Source organism: Sorex araneus, chromosome 1, assembly GCF_027595985.1.
Source record: "Sorex araneus isolate mSorAra2 chromosome 1, mSorAra2.pri, whole genome shotgun sequence".
In the NCBI taxonomy this organism is placed as follows: domain Eukaryota; kingdom Metazoa; phylum Chordata; class Mammalia; order Eulipotyphla; family Soricidae; genus Sorex; species Sorex araneus.
Window position 1 is genome coordinate 137,028,239 of NC_073302.1, and position 25,867 is coordinate 137,054,105.

The following is a 25,867-nucleotide window of genomic DNA, read 5'->3' on the forward strand; positions in this document are numbered from 1 at the left end:
GAGCTGGCGAGATAGTTCAATGAACTGAATGCATGTTTTGCAAGTGGGAGGCCTGGGTTCAATCCGCAGCACCAAATGGTTCCCCCACCAAGCACTGACTGAGTTACTTTTAAGCACAAAACTGGAAATAGACCCTGTGTGTGTGTGTGTGTGCTTGTGTGTGTGTGTGTGTGTTTGGTGATGGTGGTGGTGATGTTGGTGGGGAGGGCAAACAGATAACTGACAACACAAATAATTTAGAAATGGATGGGGCTGGGGCTGGAGTGATAGCATAGCGGGTAGGGTGTTTGACTTGCACGCGGCCAACACGGGTTTGATTCCCAGCATCCCATATGGTCTCCTGAGCACTGCCAGGGGTAATTCCTGAGTGCAGAGCCAGGAGTAACCCCTGTGCATTGCTGGGTGTGACCCAAAAAACAAACAAAAAAAGAAATGGATGGGGCTGGAGTGATAGGACAGCGGGTAGGGCATTTGCCTTGCACGCGGCTGACCCAGGTTCGATTCTCAGCATCCCATATGGTCTCACGAGCACTGCCAGGAAGTAATTCCTGGGTGCAAAGTCAGGAGTAACCCCTGAGCATTGTCGGGTGTGACCCAAAAAGAAAAAAAAAAGAAATGGAAACACTTATTGATTTTTAAAATGTTGTGAGAAACTGAAAGAAAATTTTGCATAATATAGCTATTTTTCTGGGAATAAGGAAGGCCTACTTTTTAAAATTTCAGAGCTGGAGAGATAGTTTAGAGGCTGTTTGTTTCCTTGCATCGAGCTGATCCCAGTTCAAATCCCCTGTACTACATCTGGTCCCCTGAGCACAACTAGGTGTGGTCTATTTCCCCTGCCGCTCCCCCCAAAGATACTCAAATCAGCAATGGATACACTTGACCTTTTGGATGATATCATACTTAAAGTGTTCCAAGGAAGGACATCATGAGTCAATCTAAATTAAGCCATAGATAACGGGAAAAAAACTGCATCCTGATAGTGAAAGATTAATGTTCAGAATACAGAATAAGGGGCCAGGCGAGTGGTTTAGTGGTAGAGCACTTCCCTTACATGTATGAGACTCTGAATTTGGTTCCCAGTAGCACAATAAAAAATATAATACCAAACAAAGCCTTATGAATAAAAAAATGACATGTAACCCACCAGATAAATGACCAAGAGGATATAAACATACAAGTCACTAAGGATATAAAAAATAACCACTTACTTATGAAATGATGCAAATCTTATCTGTTTGTTACTCTCTAATAAAAACACAAGCAAGCATTACCGGGAAGCTTAGATGCTATGACTCTAAGAGAAAACTGCAACACTGGGTAGGAAGTATACTTTTTTCTGTTGCTTTGGGGTTATACTTGATAGGCTACTCACACATTGGTGCTCAGAGGTAGCTCCTAGAGGTGCTGGGATTTGAACCTGGGACTCGTGTGTGCAGTGTGTGTGTTCCAGCCTTGAGCCATCTCCCTGACCAGATCTGTCTTTTTTTTTTTTTTTCCCCGGCCACACTCAGTGATGCTAAGGGATTACTCCTGACTCTGCACTTAGGACTTAACTCCTGGTGGTGCTTGGAGAACACATGAGATGCTGGGGTTCAGACCCAGGTCAGCCACGTTCAAGGCAAGAGCCCTACACACTGTACTATCGCTCTAGTCCTTTTTAAGGTCATTGCTCTTAGCATTTAAAACCCAAGGATTCAGAATGCTAATGTAAATAGCAGGAGAAATTTCCTCAAACAGAGGTCACTTTGCATGAAAAGAAGCAAGAGATTTTTCTAATGTTTATTTTAAAATGCTATAATAACCACACTTAAAAAGATATGTATTGGGGTTGGAGAAATAGCTCAAAGAGCTGGAGCACATGCTTTGCCAGTAGGAAGCCCATGTTTGATCTCTGGCACCACATAGTCCCCTGAGTACCACCAGAAACTACCCCCCAAGAACCATCATGTGTGGTCTACAGACTGAAAACATAGAAAAATCTCTGTGCTTACTTCATTGTCTCTAGCAGCCAAAGAGAGAATAAAGAACTCTCATGTTGAGGCGGCGGGGGGGGGGGGGGGCGAGGGGTGCTCACACAGCTGAGGGACAGACAGCCTGAGCCCTTTTCAAGCAGATGTTTGCTTTAGTATATGAGTAACTGAATTTGGTCCTTACCGAAAACCCTCAACTGTGGAAGACGGTCTGAAGGTGGTGGTGGTGGTGGTGGTGGTGGTGGTGGTGGTATGTGTATATGTGTGTGTGTGTGCACGCGCGTGCGTGTGTGTGCGTGTGTGGTGTGTGTGTGTGTGTGTGTGTGTGTGTGTGTGTGTGTGTGTGTGTGTGTGTGTGTGTGTGTGGAGGGTAAAGGTAGCGGGAGAAGTGGTGAAATTCGCCATCAGCTGACACAGAGGACAGTCTCTTGTGCTCTGGGAGCCGAGCAATAGGAGCCTTCTCACCTCTGCTTCTCAGTTTTAAAGCAGAACTCTGAAACAGTGCAATCGTCTTTCTTCTGGGGGTGCTTCAAACCACTAAAGAAGAAGGGAGTGAAAGTAGCTGGAGGCCAGGCCATGAAGCAGGGACTTTCGGGTGTGGTCACTAGTGTGGAGCTAGCAGGAAGGAGCCTTTCATCAGAAAGGGTTGAGAAAGACAAGACAGGGTCTGGACCAGCTGGACGCTGTCACCGGGCTGCCTCCAACTGTTGTTTCTGGCTAGGTTGGCTCCTTTGAAAGAATAACGGTTAGCATTTGGAGACACACTCATTTTAAACGTTATCAGACTTTCTTAAGGTTATTAGATATTCTTGGCAAAGTGCAGCCAAACCAAGCAGATTGATTAAAATGTCAGTGTGAAGCAGATATTGAGATGCGTAGTAGGGGCTGGAGCAATAGTATAGTGGGTAGGGCACTTACCTTGCATGTGAATGACTTGGGTTCAATCCACAGTATCTCATGTGGTCCCCTGAGCACCGCCAGGAGTTAATTTCTGAATGCAGAGCCAGGAGTCACCCCTGAGCACTGCTGGGTGTGCCCTCTCACCCCCTCACAAAAAGGAAGATGCATGTTAAAAAATAAGCTAGGTTCATGACAGTCAATTCTGCTTTTTGACACTTTGACTCTGGAGCTGAAGCACCAGTGGCTCACACTTGGCTGTGGCTTAATTGGCACAAATTGTAGTGCCAGCACCAATGAAATAAAGAAGTTAAGTAGATACAAAGCTGGAAGCTTCAGCTATGTTCAGGTTTGATCCACTCCCTCTCAGGAACTGGCTGGAATCGCCCGCATGGCCTTTCTGGAAGCTTTGTGTAGGCTTGTCTTTGCAATCAATCGGTGATAACCAGTGCATGACCTCGGGGGCAAGGAGCTGGAAATGACCACCTGCCTATCACCTTTCACTCAGAGAAAGGGCATCTGCAACCATCGCTTGCTATCAGTTTCTGTGACTCAAGAAGACAGGAAAGAGAATGCTTATTTCTCAACGTCCAGCGGGAAATTACAAATTTTCAGTGGTACGATAAATGCTTAAGAACTTAATGCAATAAGTCCTTCCTTAAACTGTTACTCATACCCACAAGTGGGGATAAATTTCTGCTTGAGGATCAGAGCAAAAGCACAGATTTCCGTCTCTGAGAAGAAACACACAAAGGAGCTCCACTCCCTCTTTGCATCTCCATGTCAGGAAGCACAGAAGTTCAGAAAACCCTTCTGTGTGCACAACAGCCGATGGTGCAGGGGGTGCGACTCACCTCATTGTCCTGGTGGTTAATCTCGCTGAGGTTCGACTGCTGCACCAGGACTGTGAGGAGCCTGAAAAGAAACACAGGAGAAGGGGCTCTAACGAACAGAATCTGCAAGGGAACACATGAGAAATGTCGTCGTATCGATGGAGATGAGCTCTTTTTATTTCACTGAGGAAAGATCCATGGGAAAGAAGTTAGTGTGAGAAGAACAAGGCATTGGGGCAAATATTCCCTCTTTCTGCCACCCTCCTCCTGTCTTGGTGCTGCTGGAGGGGCTGCAGGGAATACAGAAAGTGGATTTTTGGTTTAGCCTATTCACCAGACCTGTGTCCCTGTCTGTGCACAGGGTTCTTATGCATTTTATCCTGGTACTGCCCAGGGGCTATTCTTGCCTCAGTGCTCAAGGCTCACTCCTTGAGTGCTCAGGTGCCCTATGGATGCCAGGGAGTGAACCGGGGCAGGCCCACCTGGACGATCTCTCGGGCCCATTGGGTGTATGTGAGAGTGAAGCTCCTAGAGCACTTTCAACCCACTTCACTATTAGGTTTCTATCCAGTGTGCCCATGGTACCATTAGCAGGAGGCAACTATACCTCTGTTTATTCTGTCAATGGGCAACAGCTCTCAGTGATTCTCAGGTGCAAGTTCTTATCCTACTTGGGTTCCACACTCGGTGGATTGAGTCAACACTCCATCTGTTCCTGAGAGGGACAAAGCTGACACTCTTGAGGCACAGAACCTAGGGTCACATCCCAGCTCTGTGACCTTAAGCAAGTTCCTTACTCTCCCGGGGCCTAATCTGGGGGCATCAGAAAAAGTGCTTACCATACAGCTCAGGGTGAGAATGAAGTGAATTAATAAGTTTATAACATTCGAAGTCTACTTGGAACACATAAATATACCGTTCCAAGGAACCCAGGAACTTACCCAGGAACCCAGATGTCAACCCCTGGGATTTAGGCTCCAGGCTCCACCAGACCTGAGGGCTTTCAGGCCACTGAGCCTAGTTTTAAGCACTTTCTTGCTGGGGACCCCAAACAGCAGAGTTGTCAGGATCCCCACAGTGCCTGGGGAGGGGTTTGAGCTCACAACTTCATGTTGTTTGGGCAGGTGCTTTGAGTGTTTTCAGAAGTATTTTTTTCTAGAACACTGAACATGACATGTTCTTGCCCTGATTCCATCCCAGAATCTCCTGAGAAGTTTATTGATTGATTGATTGGTTTATTGATTGGCCCACACCTGGCAGAGTTCAGGACTTACTGGCTCTGCACTCAGGAATTATTCCTGGCAATGCTTGGCATGGGGACATTCGAGATGCAGGGAATCCAACCCGGGTGGGTCACATGCAAGGCAAGTGACCTTCCTTCTGCTATACTATCACTTTGGTCCCAAAGGAGGTTTATTTATTTATTTATTGGGCTGGAGTGATAGCACAGCGGTTGGGCGTTCGCCTGTCACGTGGCAACCCAAATTCTATTGCTCCGCCCCTCTCAGAGAGCCCGGCAAGCTACCGAGTATCAAGCCCACACGGCAGAGCCTGGCAAGCTACCCGTGCATATTGGATATGCCAAAAACAGTAATAATAAGTCTCTCAATGAGAGACGTTACTGGTGCCCGCTCGAGCAAATCTATGAGCAACGGGATGAAAGTGACAGTGATTTATTTATTTATTTATTTATTTATTTATTGCTTTTTGGATCACACTCAGCGATGCTCAGGGGTTACTCCTGGCTCTGCACTCAGGAGTTACTCCTGGTGGTGCTAGGGGAACCATATGGGATGCTGGGAATTGAATCTGGGTTGGCCGCATGCAAGGCAAACACCGTACCCGCTGTACTATTGCTCTGGTCCCAGGAGGTATATTTATAAAGCACAAATACCTTGGATTTGTATTAGAGATTTCTGACTTGGTAGGTCTGGTGCAACTTCTACAGCTTCAAACACTGTTTAGGAAATTCTTGCAAACAGCTTGGAAACCACCAAGAAAGGTGCAGATGGATTCTTGGCATCAATTCCCTTCACCCTTTCATATAAAGGACACTCTAATCCCACTGACCCCAGCACCTTCGAAAGTGCATTTATTTGTAAACAGAGCCTTTACAGCATCAATGTAGTAGGACCAGCCTTGCAGGGGAGGGTGTCTGACACAATGTGGCTAGTGTTTTCCAAAAGACTAAGACTCAGAGAGCAGAGCCCATGGATACAGGCTCCCAGGACAAAGACTGCAGAAAGGGGACCAGACAACAAGAGGGCAATGAGCCACTTGCAAGTAAAGGAAACCAGCTCTCCCCTTGGGCATCCTGGTTGGCCACCTGCAGTCTCAGAGGGGAAGGGTTAATTTCTGTGGTTTAAGCCACAAGAGAGTGATCTTTTGTGAGGACAACCAGACAAAGGCACACATTCCTCAAGATGATCAAGGATTGGGGGAGACAATACTGGGGAGACAATGAAGTCAAGCAGAAATTATCACTGTTTTTGTGTATTTTCAGGGTCCACCATGGGGTTGGGAGAACACGCAGTGCCAGATATCAAACCCAAGACCGCACACAGGCATGGCAAGTGCTCTACCACCGAACGATGTTCCCAGCCCTCAGAATTATTTTTATAACTTTTTTTTTTGAAAAATGAAATGGATTAACCTTCTCCCAAAACTCAGATTTAAAGTATTTTTTTCTTCCAGTGGAAATCAGATTTTCATTGTTTTTTAGCTCAGCTGACTTCTATCTATTTATTTATCAATGCAATCATTCAAGTTTGGATTTTGTAGACACACTCAACCATGACTGACCCTGGAGCCACTCTGGCTCTGGAAGTGCTCGGGGGAACCATGTGTGGAGCCTGATTGCAATTAGGGTCAGCTGCATTGCAAGGCAAGCACCATGCCCCCATACTGTCTCTCTGGTCCTTGGCTGATATCTAAAATCCTAAGTCCTAAGTGCAATGGGTATCCGTGATAGAAGGAAAGAGAAAGCGACTGATAGCAATGCCTTAGTGACAGGAGAGATTTAAAAGGAGAGATTTAAAAGGAATAAATTCTGGTTATTTGCTATAGAGGTGAAATAATCAGGAAGCCTAAGGTTTCAATCTAGTCTTAGGACATCCTTTGGAAGTCAGATTAAGGTTTAATTCTGGCCTCTCCATTGCATGTCCTGCATGAGCCTCAGTCTCCCTGCTTCTCTAAATCGGGAAGTCACAGTCCTGGCTGAGGACTGAATAGCACAATAGCCAGGAAACAGCTCTGAAGGAATAGCTGCCCCGACTGCGAGCAGCTCATCTCTTTCATCCTTGCTGAATTTCTAGAATTCCTCCCTCTGATGGGAAGATGCTATGAAAATAATTCCATTTGAGTAACACCGTTTTTATCTTTGTAAGTACATTGCACAATATTTTCCTTTATGCTACTTTATGGGGTGGGGGAAAGGGAGCCAGTGATAGCAAGTCCCTGAGGCATCACATTCCTTGCCATGGCCCTCACACCTTGTCCTGGTTGTCCAGCCTAGGTTAGAAACCAGGTGCGTCTGCATTCCCTCCGCGCCTCTGCGCTCTTCTGTGGCTGAGTGGTAGGAAATGCTCTAGCGACTCTCCCGCATCAGTCTGAATGGCCAGGAAACTTGTACATCTTTTTGGTTTGCTTTCTCAGAGTTCTCATTTTGTGTAAAGGCAGCCCTGAGTATTTTTCCACCCACCCTAGCTCTGTACAGGTTCTGACCTCAGAGTTTAACAGCAGCAAAGGTCCACTTCCTCCCAGGTACCAAGACTCCAACCAGGGCACAGACACCCAAAAGGGCACGCCCGCCCCGTTCCCCCATGTGCTAAGTTTGATGGCCAGCCTCTGGGAAAAATCCTGTGTTTATTTCCACCAGGTCGAAGCCCCGAGCCAGCTGTAAAACTCTCATTGTCTTTGTTTTCTTATTTGTAAAACAAAGATAATAGATAGGGACCAGAGACATGGTAGGGAGACTGGTTCAAAATCCCAGTACCACACTGAGCACTGTCGAGGGTTACTCCTGAGCACAGAGCCAGGAATAGCCCCAAGCACTGTTGGGTGTGACCCCAAAGAACATTCCCCCATCTCCTCAAAAATAGAACAAAGAAAAATGGAAGTAATAGAGATAAAGTCACGTCTTTATTAAACTTTTTTTGGTGATTTTAAATGTATCGCTCCATGTACAGCACTGAGAACAGAATGAAAATGCCGCAGTGTAGAGTGTAGTCTGTGCAATGGGTTTCTTAACAAGCTCCGACTTCCCTTCACTTCAGGGGCTCCCTGATCTCTACAGGAGGTGATTGGCTGGGAGAGATCAGGTATACTCTGGGAGGTGGTTTGTTCCTTGGAGCAGCTGTTTTGCTGCCCCCCACCCTGCATGCTCACAGCCCAGGTCTGATCAGCCTGTTGATGGCCAGCAAAGAACCTCTGATCCAGCCATCTGCTCGGCTCCCCACGCTATGAAAACACAAAAGTTTGCTGCCGTGAAGCCTCCACCCGTGGGTGAGAGCACGTCACTCACATCACTTGGTAACTAGTGAACAGGACCCAGAGAAAGGATTTCCTTCCTCTCTCAGTAGTCAAGAGCAGTGAAAAGAGAGCGGTGGCTAGTGCTTTTGGCAAGGAAAAAAAAAGTGCTGGTATTCTTGGAGACCGTGAAAAAAAAAAGAGACCTCAGAGAGCCTGGGGTGCTTTCAGAAGATATAGAAGCCTTACCAGGCTAGCCTGCAGCGCATTGTACAAACATAACTTCATTCTTTCTGGAATTTGTTTTCACGATCATGCCCCCTCTTTCCCACTAGTCCCCTCTGAATGTCCCAGTCAAGGCAGCAAGGAACGCCACGGGGAGCCGAAAGAGAGAAAGAAGGACCTGCTGGGAAGCAGAGGGGAGGAGACTGTGTGCCCCTTTGCTTTTGTCTATGCAACTTGCCTTCTCCTCCATCATTATAAATCACTCCTCTACAAAAGTGTAGTGTCCCCTGACTTGTAGTCTAGCTGGGCCTGTGCATCGGAGGAACTGTTTTGCTACCACATTGTTTTGACCAGAGAACCACAATCCCTTGGAGGCAAAGCGATCATTGAAGAGTCCCCTTGGGTTGTGTCTGAGCAGCCTCAGTGCAGTTTATCACCGCCATCACTGCTGAAAGTAAAGTGCAGACCTACATTCTTTGGCGGTCAGTCAAACTGATCTGAAATTTGTGTGCATTTAGAAAAATGAAGCAATCAAGTAGGTTGCAAGATTTTGGAAGACATCCATTAGTCAGACCAAGATTTTTTTTATTTTCCTCAGAAAAAAGATCTGAGCATATACTGACACATAACAAATGCGGAATAGAAGTTCAGCTTCTCTGCTACATAGTATGGCTTGGTTAGTTTTTGATTTAAAACATTTATTGCAGCTGTTATTAAACTGCCAGGGCCAGAAAGCTTCTCATAAAACAGAGATAGTATCTAATTTGAGGGATAGGGAATCTTTAAAGGTTAGTTGGTTTCATTTCTTAGGTAGCAAAATAAGTTGGTTATATAGATTATTAAGGTTGAACTTAATTCATTTTTGAAGAACATTGGCCAGAAGCTATCACTTTTGCTTTTGGAATCATTTTAGTCTTTGGATTTTGTTAGTTACAGCAGTTAGCATTTCCATAACTAGAGCAGGATTTTCTCTTACTGAGTCAGCTAAGTGTCCCAGTAGGACAATAACTCTGTAACATCAGCTTATGAAAGAATGTTTGTTTTTCAAGCTTGAGCTCTTCCCAAATTGGTGGTTGGGATGTTAGGTACAATTTTAAGAGAAGGGCAAACCACAGCTCTGTGTTATCTCACTGATACAGAAGTCATGAAGATCCCAGGGCATCTAAGGGCATACCTGGGTCTAGTGAAAAAGAGACCAATGAATCCACAGAAGAGGAAGTTCCTGGACAGCTTATTGAATCGATTTCATGGGATCACCCTAAATGACTGAACTGATCCTGTGACTTTTAAAGACAAGTCTTGATTTATCCTCCAGCTACAATGAGGTGATGGCAGAGAGTTTTTAAACTGAAATTCACCTTCTCCTAGCTAGGAGGAGAATGCCAGGCGAGAGAGTGCCTTACTCATAGCTGCCTATGTATTGGTGTGGCCAGATGATTAGTTCTTGCCAATGGAATGTGAACAGAAGCGAACCTTGTTATCACAGCTGTGATTGGAAAGAAATGTGTGGGCTTTTCCACCTACCTCGTCCTCATTTTGCAGACTGAACAATGGATACTATGATTCTAGGAGATGATGAGACCACAAGATGGAGGAAGGCAGGGCCCCCTGTGTCACTGTATGGAGAGGAGTCACCATTTTAGGGATTTCCACACTGAATGGTTCCACATATAATAGAGAAACTTTATTTGTTTTGGTGTCACACCTGGCACTGCTTGACCAATCACATGGTACTGGGTTGGAACCCAGGGCTCCAGCATGCAAAACACATGCTCCAACTCTTTGAGCTATCTTCCAGGCCTAAACTTATTTTTCCAATGTGTTCAAACGCTGAAGCATTCTTTACCTGTATAGTTAAAATCAGAACTCTTTAACTTTTTTGTTAAAAGCTTTTGTATATTTGTTTCTGGCTTTACTTAGGGCTTACTCCTAGATCTGAACTCAGGAATCACTCCTGGTTCGCTTGGGGGACCATATGAAGTGCTGGAGATAGAACCTGGGGCGGCCATATGCAAGGCAAATGCCCTACCTGCTGTATTATTACTCCAGCTCATAGTGTAAAAAGTCAACTGTGGTAGAACTACAGTGTAGGTAGATGCATAAGCAGACTGTGCAGATAAATGAGGGTATACTATTTTCTTGGGGGCATGCTCTTCAAACAGTGCTTGAAGGGGCCATTCCTGGAGATTCTTAGCCAACCAGATCATATAGTTTAGTGCTATAGTGAGGATATGACAATGCTTAGGTCTTGTAGTGTTGGGGGCATCCTAGTGGTACTTGGGAGTCACCTGTGCCACCCTCAGCTGTGCAGCAGTGTTGGAGGCCCTCCAGGGCTATACTTGATAGTGCTCAGGGGGCCATATGATGCTGGAGATTGAATTGGGATCCCACACACGTACAACAAGTATCCTTGTCTCTTGAGCTGGTCCCATAGGTAGACTATTAATAGGTGACTTTTAATCTTATTTTTAAAATCAAAGTCTCCTAGAAATCAAATGGGTAGGTCCAGATGGTTTTACTAGTGCTCTTTACCAAATCTTCAATGAGGATCCAATACTAATCCTTCTCGAGCTCTTCCAAGAAAGTTGAATAAACAAGAATTCTTATGGTTTCTATGAGGTGATATTACCCTGATATCAAAAAAGACACATTACAAAAAAGGAAAACTACAGATCAATATTTCTGATGAACACAGCGATGACCATCAACAAAATCTTAGCAAATCTTCAGTGGCAGAGTGTAAAAAACTAAGGCACGCCGAGGGGCGCGTGCACTCGCAGGCTCTCCGGGTGGCTCTGTCTCACCGCTCGCGTTCGGTGCTCTGGAGCCGCTGTGTGTGGACTGGATCGGGACGGCCAGCGGTCAAGGAAAGGCGAAGGAAGAACGAGGACCAAGCTAGTTGCTGATTAGTTACCGTTTATTCAATCTTCCATCTTTCTCATCTCCTGCACTCCCAGCTCCGGCCTCTCTCTGGATCAACTGCCACTTCTTTTTGGCTTCTCTCTCTCCTCCTTCTCTCTCCCACCTTGCCTTCTAGGCTACACCCCGCCAGGTAGCAAAATCAACATAAGAAAGCCCTTCCTGAGGGCAGGGCATTCCAAAGCCCTTCCTCACCCTTAAGGTTTTTTTCTTTTCCTTAGTCCAGGAACTTATTAACATCTTAATACTAGTTATTTTTGTATGGACATAGCAAGGGATACATTGAGGCTTGCAAGGCAGCTCTCCTGGCAACATCTTGCCACAAGCTCAGACCACAGCACTCAGGCCAGATTAATCATTCCTCACCCTAGCAGGGTCCAAATCTAGTTATCACTGTTTGGATCATGACAGCATTTGTCCATGATCAAGCTCTTAACTTATAGTTAAGCATTAGGCACTTTGGCCAGGCCCATCTCGATGCCAGGGTAGCACACAACTACCGCTTGCCCTGGGTCCTTCTCGTCCCACGTCGGGACCCTGCTTTGGGGATGCTAGGAAGTAAGAGCAGCTGAGGCTTAGGTCAAGAGAACAGATGCCCTGGAGGAAAATATCATGTAGAGTCAAATGACTCCCAGGTTACAAAAGCATAACATTTGTTAAGTCTTCCTGTGTCCATACAAAAAGGACTTGCTCTGAATAAGCTATGCAAAGGACTCAAGGAGAAGAGAAAAACATTATTTACAAGTCAACAGAACACTAAGAAAGAAGCTACAAATAAACAAAGAGGAATAGGAGCACTGTAACGGGTGAGGCTATGTTATCCTACAGCAGAATACTTGCCTTACATGTGTGAGACCCCGGGTTTGATCCTCAGTACCATCATCACACTAATCTTAGCAAATCAAATTCAAATAATACATTAAAATTATTATTCATCATGGCCAAGTGGTATTTATTCCAGATATGCAAGGATAATTCAACATATATGACTCAACACACACCACATAAACAAGGGAAAGATAAAAATCATATAATCTTATCAGTGAACATAAAGTTTTTGAAAAAGTCAAACATTTATTTATGACAAATCTCTCAACAAAATGGGGGCAGAAGGAACTTACCTCAATGGTAAAGCTCATAGAAAACAAACCCATAATACCTCATACTCTGTAATGAAAACTTAGTGTTTTCTCTAAGATCAGACAAAAGATGAGGATGTTCATTCTTATCACTATTACATGTGATTGAATTAGAAGGATTAGAAGTCTTAGTCATAGCTATTAGGCAAGAAAAAGAAAGAAAAGAGATTCACTTAGAGAAGAAGTATCAAATTATTACTTTTTGGGGGGACCATATTAGGTGATAGTTGGGGCTCCTGGTTCTGTGCTCAGGAATCACTCTTGACAGTGCTTGGGTGGCCATAGTAGTGCCAGTAATTGAAATAGAGTTTCCTATGTGTAACCAAGTCTCTTACTCCCTATTTGCTATCTCACCAACCCTTAGACTACTATTTTTGCAGATGACATGATAATAAATATAGAAAACTCTAAAGATTTCAACAAAACACAATTTAATACAATAAATCAACACCATAAAGTTACAGGCTACAAAATTGACATACAAAAATCTACTGCATTTCTATATGCAAATAATGAGCTAGAAGAGAAATAAAACAAGAAAATAATTCTAGTTATAGTTGCATCAAAATGAATCAAGAACATAGAAATAAACTTAGGAGGTGAAACACTTAAACATAAATAACTATAGCCCATTATTTTTAAAAAATTAAAGCACACAGTAATTAAAAATATTCCAGGTTTATGGGTTAAAAGAATTAAAATTGTTAAATGACCTTCCTATCAAAAGTATAATATAGGTTTTATGTAAACTTAAAAAAATTTAATGGGCATTTTTCAAGGATGTAAAAAATACATTACTAAAATTTGTATGGAGCAAAAATCCCCCAAAACAATTATGAGAAAATAGAAAATGGTAGGCATACTGTTCCCTGGCTTTCAGCTACGTAATAAAGCTGTAGTATTCAAAATAGTGTCATATAGGAATGAAAGCAGAGCTTCAGATCAATGAAGTAGAACTGAGAGCTCAGAAATAAATGTTTAGATACATAGACAATTTAAAATAAAGCTGTCAAAAGCATAAAATGCTGAGAGGGGAGTTTTTCAATAAATGGTGCTGGGAAAACAGCATAACTACATGTAATCAAATTGAAAATGAGACTGGATCACTATTTCACACTGTCCACAAAAGTTAACTGAAAATGGATAAAGCTTAGATGTTGGATACAAATCCATAAAATAAAGCATATCAAAGATATAAGCAAAGTACTGCATGATATTGACTTTATGTGTCTTTGTTGATTTGACTCCAATGACCAAAAAAAAAAAAAAGCAAACATATACAAATGGAATTACATTAAATTGAAAACTTCTGCATAGCAAAATATCTCACTAAAACAAAAAGACTCTTGAACAAATGGGAGAAAGTATTTGCATGGTGCAATCTTCTACATCTTGTTGACAAAGGGCTAATATCCAAGATACATTGAAATTGATAAATTTCAATTACAAAACAATAAATAATCCCATCAAAAATTAGAAAAAAGAGGAATAGACCCTTCTCCAAAGAAGACAGAGATGGCCCACAGACACATGAAAAAATAAATCCTCACTATCACTGATTGTTAAGGATATGCAAATCAAAATAATAAAATATTATACCTCATACCAGTGAGAATTTTGGCTACATCAAACAGGCAAAAGACAAGTGCTATCTAGAATTTTAAGAAAAATAAACTTCATTTACTATTGATGGTGATATTAATTGGGTGAGCCTCTATGAAAAACAGTATGGCATTTTCAAGAATTTAAAATAGGGGGGCTGGAGCAATAGCACAGCGAGTAGGGCGTTTGCCTTGCATGCGGCCGACCCGGATTCGATTCCCAGCATCCCATATGGTCCCCTGAGCACCGCCAGGAGTAATTCCTGAGTGCAAAGCGAGGAGTATCTCCCGTGCATCGCCGGGTGTGACCCAAAAAAAGAAAAAAAAAAGAATTTAAAATAGGGCCAGAGAGATAATACAGTGGTTAAGTTGTGTGCCTTGCACCACATATGGTCTCCCAAGCTCAGGAGTGATCACTGCTGGCATGTGGTCCCCAAATTAAAACAAAACAAAATAGAATGACCACATGATTCAATAATTCCAATCCTAGGAATGCAGCCAAAGAACACAAAAATACTAATTAAAAATCTATAATTAAACCTATGGGCTGAAGCAATAGCACAGCGGTTGGGCGTTCGCCTTTCATGCAGCCAACCCATGTTCGATTCCTCCGCCCCTCTCGGAGAGCTCGGCAAGCTACCGAGAGTATCGAGCCCGTGCGGCAGAGCCTGGCAAGCTACCCGTGCGTATTGGATATGCCAAAAACAGTAACAATAAGTCTCTCAATGAGAGAAGTTACTGGTGCCCGCTCAAACAAATCGATGAGCAATGGGAAGACAGTGACAGTGACAATTAAACCTATATAATATAATACATATATGTTCACTGCAGTGCTATTTATAACAATTAAGACATGTAAATGCCCTAACTGCTAAAAATAAAGAGTGGATAAAGAAGATGTGGTATATTTACACAGCAGAGTATTACTCCACTATGTGTTCGTATCAGTAGTACTATAAGAAAAAGTGAAATCTTACTTTAGCTACAAAATGGGTGGAGCTAAGCAACATAGGTCAGAAGGAGAAATAAATACCAGATGATCTCACTCATATGTGACACATTAAGAAAGCAAGCAAGAGAACAATGTTCAGTGAAAACAAATCCTTAGATTGACCACAGAACTTAGGTGTGGTGACTGGGGGAAGATTGAGGGAAGTGGCCTGGAAGGATTCTGTGAATTATAGCCTAGGGATACTTTCACTTTAGTGATGGGTAGGGTACAGTAATTGTGCCCCTAATAAACATGTGTGTTAAAAAAACATATAAACATTTACACACTTGGAAAGAAATGTTACCTCAACAAAAACATAATAAAAAGGGACACATTTGAGAAAGCAGAATGATTTTATCTAGTACTTTAGGCTTGCTATTGTTCTCCCTGTGGTTTTGCTTTGGGGGGACTTTGGGTCAGACAAACAGTCGTGGGGGATACTTCTGGCTCTGTGCTTAGGTTATTGAACTTAGTTTTTCCACACACAAAGTATGTGCTCCAGCCATTTGAGCTACTTCTCCACCTCCCTAAACTTCCTTGTTTTTTTTTTTTTCAGGCTTTGGGTAAATCCAGTTTTCTATTACTCTTGGATATACTCCAATGAAGTGGCAAACCTTGATCTGGAATAGTTCTGGAATTTCCCAAGCCCTTTTATGTTAGTGTAAACCAGCATGAAGTGAAGAAATTTTTTTCCTTGTCATCCTGGAAGAGATCTTGTCTCCTCACTCCCCTTGAAGCTTTAGTTTTAGTTCTGAGCAGAGATGGAAGATGAGGCCCCCAGAAAGCACCTGATGTGCTTTTGTGTTCTTCAGGCCTGTGTGACCTCGCTCTGAGGAATGGAATGCAAATTTCCTAGCAGAGGCAAGTTCTGTGCAGCCGAGATTAAGGAAGCACCCAGAACATTGCTGATTTCACAGTGGGAAATGCTTTTACCAGCTGCTATAAGGGGTGGTTCATGGAGACCTAGGCCACTTAAAAAGCATGGAGACCAAGGCCATCTATACACAGATTGAGGAAGTTACACTCGGTCTGGGCAAAATGTCTTATAAAAATGTGACCATCTCCACCCTCCAACTCATTTGAGTAGATTTCTTCACAAGGTTTCCAGAAGCACGTACTCTGGGGGATTTCTTCTAACAACTCACTGGTCTCAGATTCTCAGTCTCCTCTCCCCGGCCCTTTGTCTCCTTCCCCCCATAAACTTGGCAGGTCTCTGAGCTAAGGCATGAACCTTCTGACTAGTCATTGCTCTTTTCTTTGTAGTATTTGTCATGACCTGAAAGTATCCTCTTAATATTTTTACTCCTGTGCCCTTGAATTCCCGGGCTAAACTTTAAGCTCTGTGAGGTGAGATATTTTGTGGAGCTATGAGGAGACCCTAGAACAATGCCTAATCCATAATAAACACTCAAAGGTATTGAAGGAATAGCTGGCTGGCTCAATGAATGAACACAAGAATTCTGAGAATGGCAAATAGCATTTCTTCTTAAATCAGAGACTACAAAACAAGGATTGTATCAAAGGAGGAAGGGAGCAAAATTTGAGTTTAAAATGTGAGTTTTAGCCACAATGTGGTCCTATCTTCTAAGATAATAAAGTATATTTTGTTTTCATTAGCCCCAGAGAGGTGAATGAGATTATGTACTAACACACAGTGAGCACTGTGGAAATTTACCTCACATCGGGCTCAGCAGTAGCAGCGTGGAGAGGCAGGCGGCCATTTTTGTCTGGGATATTGTGTTTGGCTCCATTTCTGAGCAGACTCACACAGCCTTCCAACCAGCCCTGAAATACAAGAGCAACCATGTCATTATATAACACAATCTCATATAACCACAGAGTTCAACACTTTCTCCAGCTTACTTAACCTTGCTTCTTTGGTTTGGCTAAGAGATATGTCACATATGACTTGTTAAAGACCACGACTGCTCTTTAGGCACTTCTCAGAAGGCTAAATGTCTTGAGGTCTGGATTCCTGATCTTCTGGAGGACCCTTACCTTGGCAGATGCAAGCCGACTCCTAGATTTTCTCTCCCACCATTCCCTTCCCCATTTATCTTTTTTTTTGAGGGGGTAGTGGAGGGGGGAGGCACACTAAATGGTTCTCAGAGTTTACTCCTGGCCCTGTGCTCAGGGACTATTCCTGGTGGGGGCTGGGGTAGCTACCTGCAGGGCAAGCATATGGCCCTCTGTGTCATCTCTCTAGCCCCAAGAAATAGCGTCGGCGTTTTTGTTGTTTGGTTTGGGGCTATGCTCAGTTCATGTTGAAAGCTTACTCCTGGCTCTATGCTCAGGGATCACTTCTGGTAACGATCAGGAGGCCTTATGTGGTGGTGGGGATCAAACCTGTGTTGGCCTCACTTTACTTACTATACTTTCTCTCCGGTTCTCCCTCCCCATTCTCAGGGTCCTTCACTGGCAGTTCACTTTTACGTTCAGTTCATAGGGTCAAATGTGGTGTGGGATAGGGAGTGATTTACTAGCTCTGGCCACTCATTCTGTGGACTGAACTCCAAATCTTACCAATTATCTGACCTGAAGGTCATGGCCCAGTTTCAAAAATTAGGTAGACCTGTCCTCTTGATTCCATTATACTTCACTATTCTACACTCTTGGTTCTCTTTTCCATATCCTCTATCGTAAGAAGTGTAATATGTTAGTTCTCTATTTTTTTTCCTGTCATCCTTCGTTCCTGAGGAGTGAAGCCTCAGATTCATCTCAGTAAGATGAATAAGTGACTTAAGATTTTCCCTTCTAACATTGTCATTGTCACTGTCATCCTGTTGTTCATTGATTTGCTCAAGCGGGCACCAGTAACGTCTCCATTGTGAGACTTGTTACTGTTTTTGGCATATCAAATATGCCATGGGTAGCTTGCCAGGCTCTGCTATGCGGGCGGGATACTCTCGGTAGCTTGCCGGGCTCTTCCGAGAGGGGCGGAGGAATCGAACCCAGGTTGGCCACATGCAAGGCAAATACCTTACCACCGTGCTTTGCTCCAGCCCTTTAGAAGCATTAGAAGCATTAATTTCCATCCATTAAAGGCAATAAAAATAAAAACTTCACTGAATAAATGCATGGAGAGGAAAACAAGATTATGATAAGAAAAGAACCTTTTGGGAGCTGGAGAGATAGTTCAGTGATTTTTTTTTTTGGTTTTCTTTTTTTTTCTTTTTTGGGTCACACCCAGCGATGCAGGGGGTTACTCCTGGTAATTCCTCTCAGAAATTACCCCTGGCAGTCCTCAGGGGACCATATGGGATGCTGGGAATCAAACCTGGGTTGGCTGCATGCAAGGCAAATGCCCTACCTTCTGTGCTATTGCTGCAGCCCAATAGTGCAGTGATTAAGGTGCTTGCCTTGCACGTGGCCAACCCAGGTTTGATTCCAGGCCCTACTTATATCTTCTGAGCCCTGCCGGGAGTGATTCCTGAGCACAGAACCAGGAGTAAGCCCTAAGCATGGAAGGAAGGAAAGAAGGAAGGAAGGAAGGAAGGAAGGAAGGAAGGAAGGAAGGAAGGAAGGAAGGAAGGAAGGAAGAAGGGAGGGAGGGAGGGAAGGAGGTAGGGAGGGAGGGAGGGAAAATTGAATGAATGAATGAAGGAAGGAAGGAAGGAAGGAAGGAAGGAAAAGATATTTTGGTTCTGAAAACCTAGGAAGGAAGTCTTTAAAGAAAAGTATAAGAAAAAAAAGAGAAAAGTATAAGAAGATTCAGAGATACAATTATAATTACAATGATTTTGTGGAACTGACCAACATCTAATCATAATAAAGCAAAATATTTTTATTCCTGAATCACAGTTTACTAAGGTATTTAATCAGGATTTTGTGTCTAATGTTTAAGCAGTTCATTCCTTTCGTTAAAAGAGAAAAAAAATATGAACAGGAGGTCTCCTCCAAAAGGCATGCAGGACACATTTTAGAGTTGCCAAAGATAGTTTCTGAAAAACAAATCTTCTGATGGGTGAGAGTTTGAAACATTTTTGATCATTTTGCAACGTTTCCTGGAACTTTGTGTGCTGTGTGGTTTTCTCTTTTTCTTCATAAAAAAAAATAGACAACCATTGCAAACATGGCAAATCCATGGCCATGACTGAGAATCTACAGACCTGACCTGTCCCTACTATGAGCTCAGCAATTGTTCATGTGTTCCTCAACCAACGGCAATAGTTCAGGGATTATTTTTATGCATTTTGCCAATAACAAATGAGATTGGAAGTGGAAAGTTTGGGTCTCAGTTTACAGCAAAGGCTTATCTGGGGGGTCTGCTGCACTCAAGGAACCTACACTCAGGAAGTAGCAGGTGGAAGGTGCTTTGCCTGAGGGAGAAAGCACTGAGGGGCTGGTGAGAGCACAACTCAGGTCTGCAGTGCTCGTGGGTTCACAGACAGTGTCTCTCGCTGTCTCTGGAGGCAGCATGGACTCCAGCTTCAGTGCTTGAGGTTAATCTTGGTGCACAGACATGGTCAGTCTGGATTTGCCACTGGGATGTGACTGGACCTGACCTTCAGCTACCTCTGGACTCTAGTGTTCACTGGAAACTGAGATTTCCAGTGAAATTTGGGATGGTTCCACAGAAAAAAAGTTGTTGTGTGTGTGTGCGTGTGTGTTTTAATCAAGTCATGAGAATATGGAGCGTTGGTGTGAGGTCACACATCCACGCTGATTTACTGACTGGAAGCTGTGACTCAGAGTTCATTTCTTTTTTTTTTTTTTTTTTTTTTTTTGCTTTTTGGGTCACACCCAGCGATACACAGGGGTTACTACTGGCTCTACACTCAGGAATTACTCCTGGCGGTGTTGGGGAACCATATGGGATTCTGGGAATCGAACCTGGGCTGGCTGTGTGCAAGGCAAACGCCCTACCCGCTGTACTATCACTCCAGCCCCCTCAGAGTTCATTTCTAAGTGCCCTTTTGTCAAGTTTTTCTTAAATTCTTGATTCCAGACATTGCCAGAATGATGTGGTGGGTTTCACAGAGCAATCCCTCCCCCTGCCTTCCCAGGGGCCTACATGGTGGTCAGAGCTAAGAGGGTTCCACTGACACTTGCCCAGGAAGATCCTTTGCATCATCCTAAGAAAGCTCTGCAGAGGGGTCTTTCCAGACCTTCTACACATTGCAGTGACCTCTTCACAGTCCTGTGAGGAGTCACTGGGTCCTCCAAATTTGTAATTTTAAAATTAATTTATTTTTATTTTTGGGCTTTGGATCACACCAGTGGTTCTCAAGGCTCTTTCCTGACGGGGCTCGGGAAGCCAGATGAGCTGCTAGGAATTGAACTAGAGTCAGCCACTTGCAAGGCAAGCACCTTACCTTCTGTACTCTCTCTCCCATGCCTGAAATTTAGAGTTTTGAAGGAAGCTTAGTTTCATTCTACTCTGTATGCTAATCATAGCTAACTTTACAAACCGCCTTCACCTTCTTGTGGAGATATTAGATTTTAACTAGTACATGCAGACCAGTGTGTGTTTGAGAGAATATAAAGTTCTTGGGAAGCATTTTTAAAAAACACACACATACACAGACACCTCTCCCTATGCCCATCTACTACCCCATCCTCCTGCCCTGCCACCTGTGTCTGAATCAGTCGGACTAGGGCATACACCAGGATGTTGTAATTGAAACAAGCACCCCAAGACTGAAAAATTCCTCTCAAGTTCATGGGTGAGGCTCTGAAAAAAAAAGTGCACACAAATAGAAAAATGAAAAAGTTGCTTCTAAAGAAAATTTCTTAGTTTAAAGGGCTGGGGTACAGGCTTTCCATATGGGAGCTGGGGGTGTGGGGCAGAAGGAGCTTTGGACAAGACTATGTCACAGAGTGTGCCAGCTTGTGGCAGGAACGGAAGAGTTCAACTCCAGCAGGGCAGTCTCAGGACACCTTGGATCTGACCCCGGGATAATCCTCTGGTCTTAATGGGCAGCAAGAAGCTGAATTGCAGTAACAATGGCTATGGGATGGCTCAGTTTTCTAGGAGTCCCACAAGAGAAGAATGGCGATTCTCACCTTGAAGAGAGAATTAATTTCACACAGACTTCAGGTAGCCATGGGAGGAATGCAGGAGGATTTGACAAGAGAGGCTTTGAAGACTTTCAGTAGGGTTTAACCAAGCTTGTTCCAATCCTGGTAAATGCGAGTTGAAATCTCTTATGTTGAGAACAGGTTGCAAAAAACCTGCAAATTTTCAACTGAGCACTGATTGTGGGTTGAGTCCTGTGCTTGGTTGCTGACCCTTAAGAAACTGAGATTTCTTCCTGACTCCCTACACTCTACTCATCCTGGTTCTCAGCATCCCAATATTCTCATTTTCCAGTTTCTGTTCACTTACTCCTACTCTCATAAACATCTTAAATTGTTTAATCATCATCATCATCATCATCATCATCATCATCATCATCCCTTTGATCGTCAAATTTCTCAAGTGGTCTCAGTAATGTCTCCATTCATCCTAGCCCTGAGATTTTAGAAGCCTCTCCGTACTCTGCCCACATGGAAGAGCCTGGCAAGCTCCCCGTGGTGTATTCATATGCCAAAACCAGTAACAATGCTGGGTTTCATTCCCCTGACCCTGAAAGAGCCTCCAATGTGGCATCTTTGGGAAGGACGAGTAAGGAGAGTAAGTAAGTAATTGTTTAATATGCATATTTAATTATTTAATAGGGGGACTATGCCCAACTCTCCTCAGAAGGTAGTTATAGTTTAGGAGCACTCTTGATGCTGCTTAGAGCATCATATGGTGTCAGATTGAACTGAGTTCAGCCACATGCAAGGGAAGCACCTTATCTCCTTTAATATTTCTCTGGCCCCTATACCCCATCTGTCAGCTGTAGCTGTAAGAGCAGCCACCCAGTCAGAAATGCTGAGAGGTGCTCTCAGAAAAAGCACTAAATGTCTCCAGACATCCCCCCAGGGAAATTCTAATGCAGCAAGGATGTAAAAGGGTATTTCATAATGATGGTATCATGTGTGTCTTAAAGGAAGCTAAGGAAGATCCAAAAGGACCCCGACTCATAGAAGCCAGCTCTAAGGGCCACACAAATGTTAGAGGTGATTGGACCAAAACTTCACATACTAGATCCATTAGGCAGAATAAACTCAAGAAAACTCTTCCGTAAGTGGGACTCTCATCATGGCCCATTAGGCCCACCCCACTCTTTAGCACCTGTGAGAGACACAGACCATACCAGATAGGTCGCCAGGCATAGACTAGTGCGCCCATAAGCGTCCTGCATGTTAATGTTGGCCCCCATCTTCAACAGCAACTTGACTGTGTCCACTTGACGTCCCGAAACTGCATGCATCAGTGGTGTGCATCCTGCAAGGAGACATATCAACAACTTGTATAAATGTTCAGTGGGACCTGGGAACATAGCTCAAGGGTTGGATCACATGCTTTACATATGAGTTCAATCTCCGGCATTGCATTCCATCCCTAAGCGCTTCTGGGAGTGACCCCTGACACCTCACAGGGACCAGTCCCCAAGCACTGCTAGGTGGGTGTACCACCACAAAACCCAGAATAGTAACAGTAATAATAACCATAGCATTTGATGAAAAATATATAAACAGACTGTACATGTTTATTTAGTATGTTCTTTACAGGTGAATAAACTATCCTGAATACATTCCAAGCCATTGAAAAATAAGATACTTGATACGTGTATATAAAGTGAATTTTTCTGGTTTATTCAATCTTCTGCAATTTTGCAGTAATTGCTTGACTAAGACATGTGATACAGGGGATTGTAGCTGTAGTCCAGCCACAGATTACTTGCTTGGCATGTGTGAGGCCCTGGATTTGATTCCTGACATTGTAAAATAGCAATATCAAACACCATTTTTTGCAGATGATAAGACTTGGGAATCTGTGTAATTTGGGCCATAACAGGCAAGTTTTCCTTGACTTAATCTGTACAGTGTGGAACCTGCAAGCACCTTTGGAAAGCAGTCCCAGCTAGTAGAGAGGCCCAGTAATATACTTGTATAGAATGTGTGGGAGATAAGAGAAGTGATAGGAGTCTAACCTAGACTTGCTCAAAATGGTTCTCTTGGGCCAGGATGTGACTCAGCAGTAGAGCACCCACCTGCCTCTGTGAAGCCCTGAGTTTGGTCCAGGCACTGCAAAACAGCACAGTGGGTAGCATGCTTGCCTTGCATGCCTGGGTTCAATCCCTAGCACTCTGTATAGTGCCTGAGCCCACCAGGAGTGATCTTTGAGCACAGAGCCAGGCGTAAACCCTGAGCACAGCCAGGTATGATCCCCTTATCAACTACTACAACAAACAAATAATAAGAGTGACAGCCTCTACTGAAATCACTTTAGTATTTTTTTTGTTTTGGTGGAAGGGCATATTTTGGGCCACACTGAATGATGCTTTGGGGGACCATGAGGTGCTGGGGATGGATGGACTACATGCAAGGCAAGCGCCTTTACACATGTACTACCTCTCCAGACCCTCTCCTTTAATGGGGGAAATGATAAAGGCCAAGGCATTGTTTTAGCTGCATACTTTCCTCTTGAATAAAGATAGAGTCACAATTATCCATAAAGATTTGCTTCGCAGAGCTGATGCCAGCCTGCAAGGCAGAACCCAGATGTTTCCCACCCCATTGGGCTAAGAACCCAAACCTCAGACACAATCTTCTGCCTAGCTAGTCTTGTTTCAGTGGGTTTTGGATTCAAAAGAATGCTGTTTCTTCTCCAGTTGAACTGCCAGCTCGGGCCTCAGAGCTCCCTGAGAATGAATCGATTCCAGGTTGCTGTTCTCACTCAAAGACTGCGGCTTTCTCATGAGACAGTTTCTCATCCTATTTCTCCCACTGAGATCTCTTCCAGACACTTGTACCAGGTAAACGCAGCAATGGAGTGTGACATCTGAAATAGAGACCAATGCTTTTCTTCCTCTTTTTCTGGGCTCATGGAAGTTGAATCTCTCCAGCATCCCCAGAGGAAGAGGCGAAGCTCTTCCACTATATTCTGCTGGCACTTTTGGAATCTGATCCTCTGAGCATACTTTGTGTGGATCCATTTCAGAGTGCTCTGCTTTTTTTTTTCCTTATTACTCTGCATTTTTTTAATTGTCAGTTTTGCAGGATTGTTGGGCCAAACCAGCCTGGTGAGGCAGGATCTGGGTATTTCTGCTACTCAAGGAAAAGAAAGAAAATCTCTATATGCTATCTCTTGTTCAGCACAGATATGTTTAGATGTCTTTTAGAGATTCATATTGAGGCTGTGATTCTTCTGGATAGTGAAAATTCTCTCCTCCCTTACACTCCCTGTCTTTCTGGCTCTGTCTCTCTCCCTTGCCTTTCTTCTCCTTATAATGGGTGCTGAATTATCTCAGCAGCATTTATTTGCATATGCTTCATATTATTTTCACATTATTAAAACAATTTTTTTAATTGAAGAGCATAAATGTCCATGATTTAGGGATACAGTGTTACTGTATCACACCCACCACCTAAGTGCCAGTGTTCCCCCAAGACAGTCCTTATGACCCTTTCTGCCCACTCTCTTCCCCTCTTGATATATCCGTTCTGTGATCAGAGACTGGAGTTTGTTTTCATCAAACAATTTCTGTTCTATCATTTTGTTTCTTTATATACCACATAAGAATGATCCATAAATTATAAAGCATTTGGCTTTCTCCTTCTGACTTATATACACTTAGCACGACCCTCTTCTCCAGTTCCATCCATTTGTTGCAGCAAAAGTTGAGATTTATCTTTTCTAATAACCTAGTAGCACTTCATTGTATACCTATATACCACATCTTTTTTATCCAGCATCTGTTGTTAGGTTATTCTATGTAATGAACATAGAAATCCATATTTACTTTCAAATTAGTGTTTTGTGTTATTTGGACAGACTCTTTGGTGTGGAATTGTTGGGTCATCAGGTGGTTCTATTTTCAGTTTTTACATGTTTTCCATAGAGGCTGACCCAGTTTCCATCATCACCAGCAGTGAGCCAGGGCTCCTGCTCACAGTCCCGCCAGAACATAACATTTCTGGCCTTTTGGATCTAGGCTGTTCTCACTGGTGTGACGCAATATCTTTCTGATATTTAGCTTTGCATTTCTCTGATAATCAGAGATATGGAGCGATTTTTCATGTGCCTGTTTTCCATCAGTAATATCTCTTTCTGATTTGCATTTTTTTCTCATAATCTGTGATAAAGAGCAATTCTTCATGTGTCTTTTGGCACATCTGTGTGTTTTCTTTGGAAAAGTGTTTGCTCAGCAATTTTAATGGAGTGGTTTGAGTTTTCTGTTGTTGAGCTTTGTGACTTTATTTCTTTCTTCTCTTTCTTTCTTCTTCATCCTCCTCCTTGTCCTGCTGGTCTCCCTCCTCCTCCTCCTCTTCCTCCGTCTCCTCCCCTCCCCTCCCCTCCCCTCCCCTCCCCTTCGTCCCCTTCTTCTGTTTTGCCACACCGGGAAGTACTTAAGAGCTATTCCTAGCTCTGTGCTCTGGCATTACTCCCGGTGTGCTCAGTGGACCATGTGGTACTAGGGATCAAACTGGGGAGTGACGCATGCAAAGCCTATGTTCTCTGGCACTTTTTCTTTATCTTTGATATTAACTCTCTGGAAGTAAGTGGTATGCAAATATTTTTCTCCTATTCAGTAGGCTGTCTTTTTGATTTAGCAATATTTTGTTTGGTATTTGTGCACTCTAGCACCATTTATTTATTTGGTTGTTGGATAAAGCAGTACTCAGTACTTACTTCAGAATCTGTGCCCAGGGATCATTTTACCAGGTGTTCAGGTGACTGTGTGTGGTGCTGGGGATTGAACTGGGGTTGGCTGCATGCAATGCAAGC

The 25,867-nt window shown here is 43.5% G+C and overlaps 1 protein-coding gene across 4 annotated transcripts in view; it reads right to left on the reverse strand.

Annotated features, from left to right (window-relative positions):
- The window catches only part of ANKRD55 (ankyrin repeat domain 55), a 92,807-nt gene that overhangs the window by 40,573 nt on the left and 26,367 nt on the right, over window positions 1-25,867 (reverse strand). For all 4 annotated transcript variants that reach the window (XM_055146776.1, XM_055146795.1, XM_055146799.1 and 1 more), the window contains 3 exons: window positions 22,230-22,360; window positions 16,721-16,830; window positions 3,725-3,785 (listed from right to left, as the gene is read on the reverse strand). In XM_055146776.1, coding sequence (XP_055002751.1) covers window positions 3,725-3,785; window positions 16,721-16,830; window positions 22,230-22,360 — 302 coding nt within the window. The remainder of the gene's footprint in view (window positions 1-3,724; window positions 3,786-16,720; window positions 16,831-22,229; window positions 22,361-25,867) is intronic.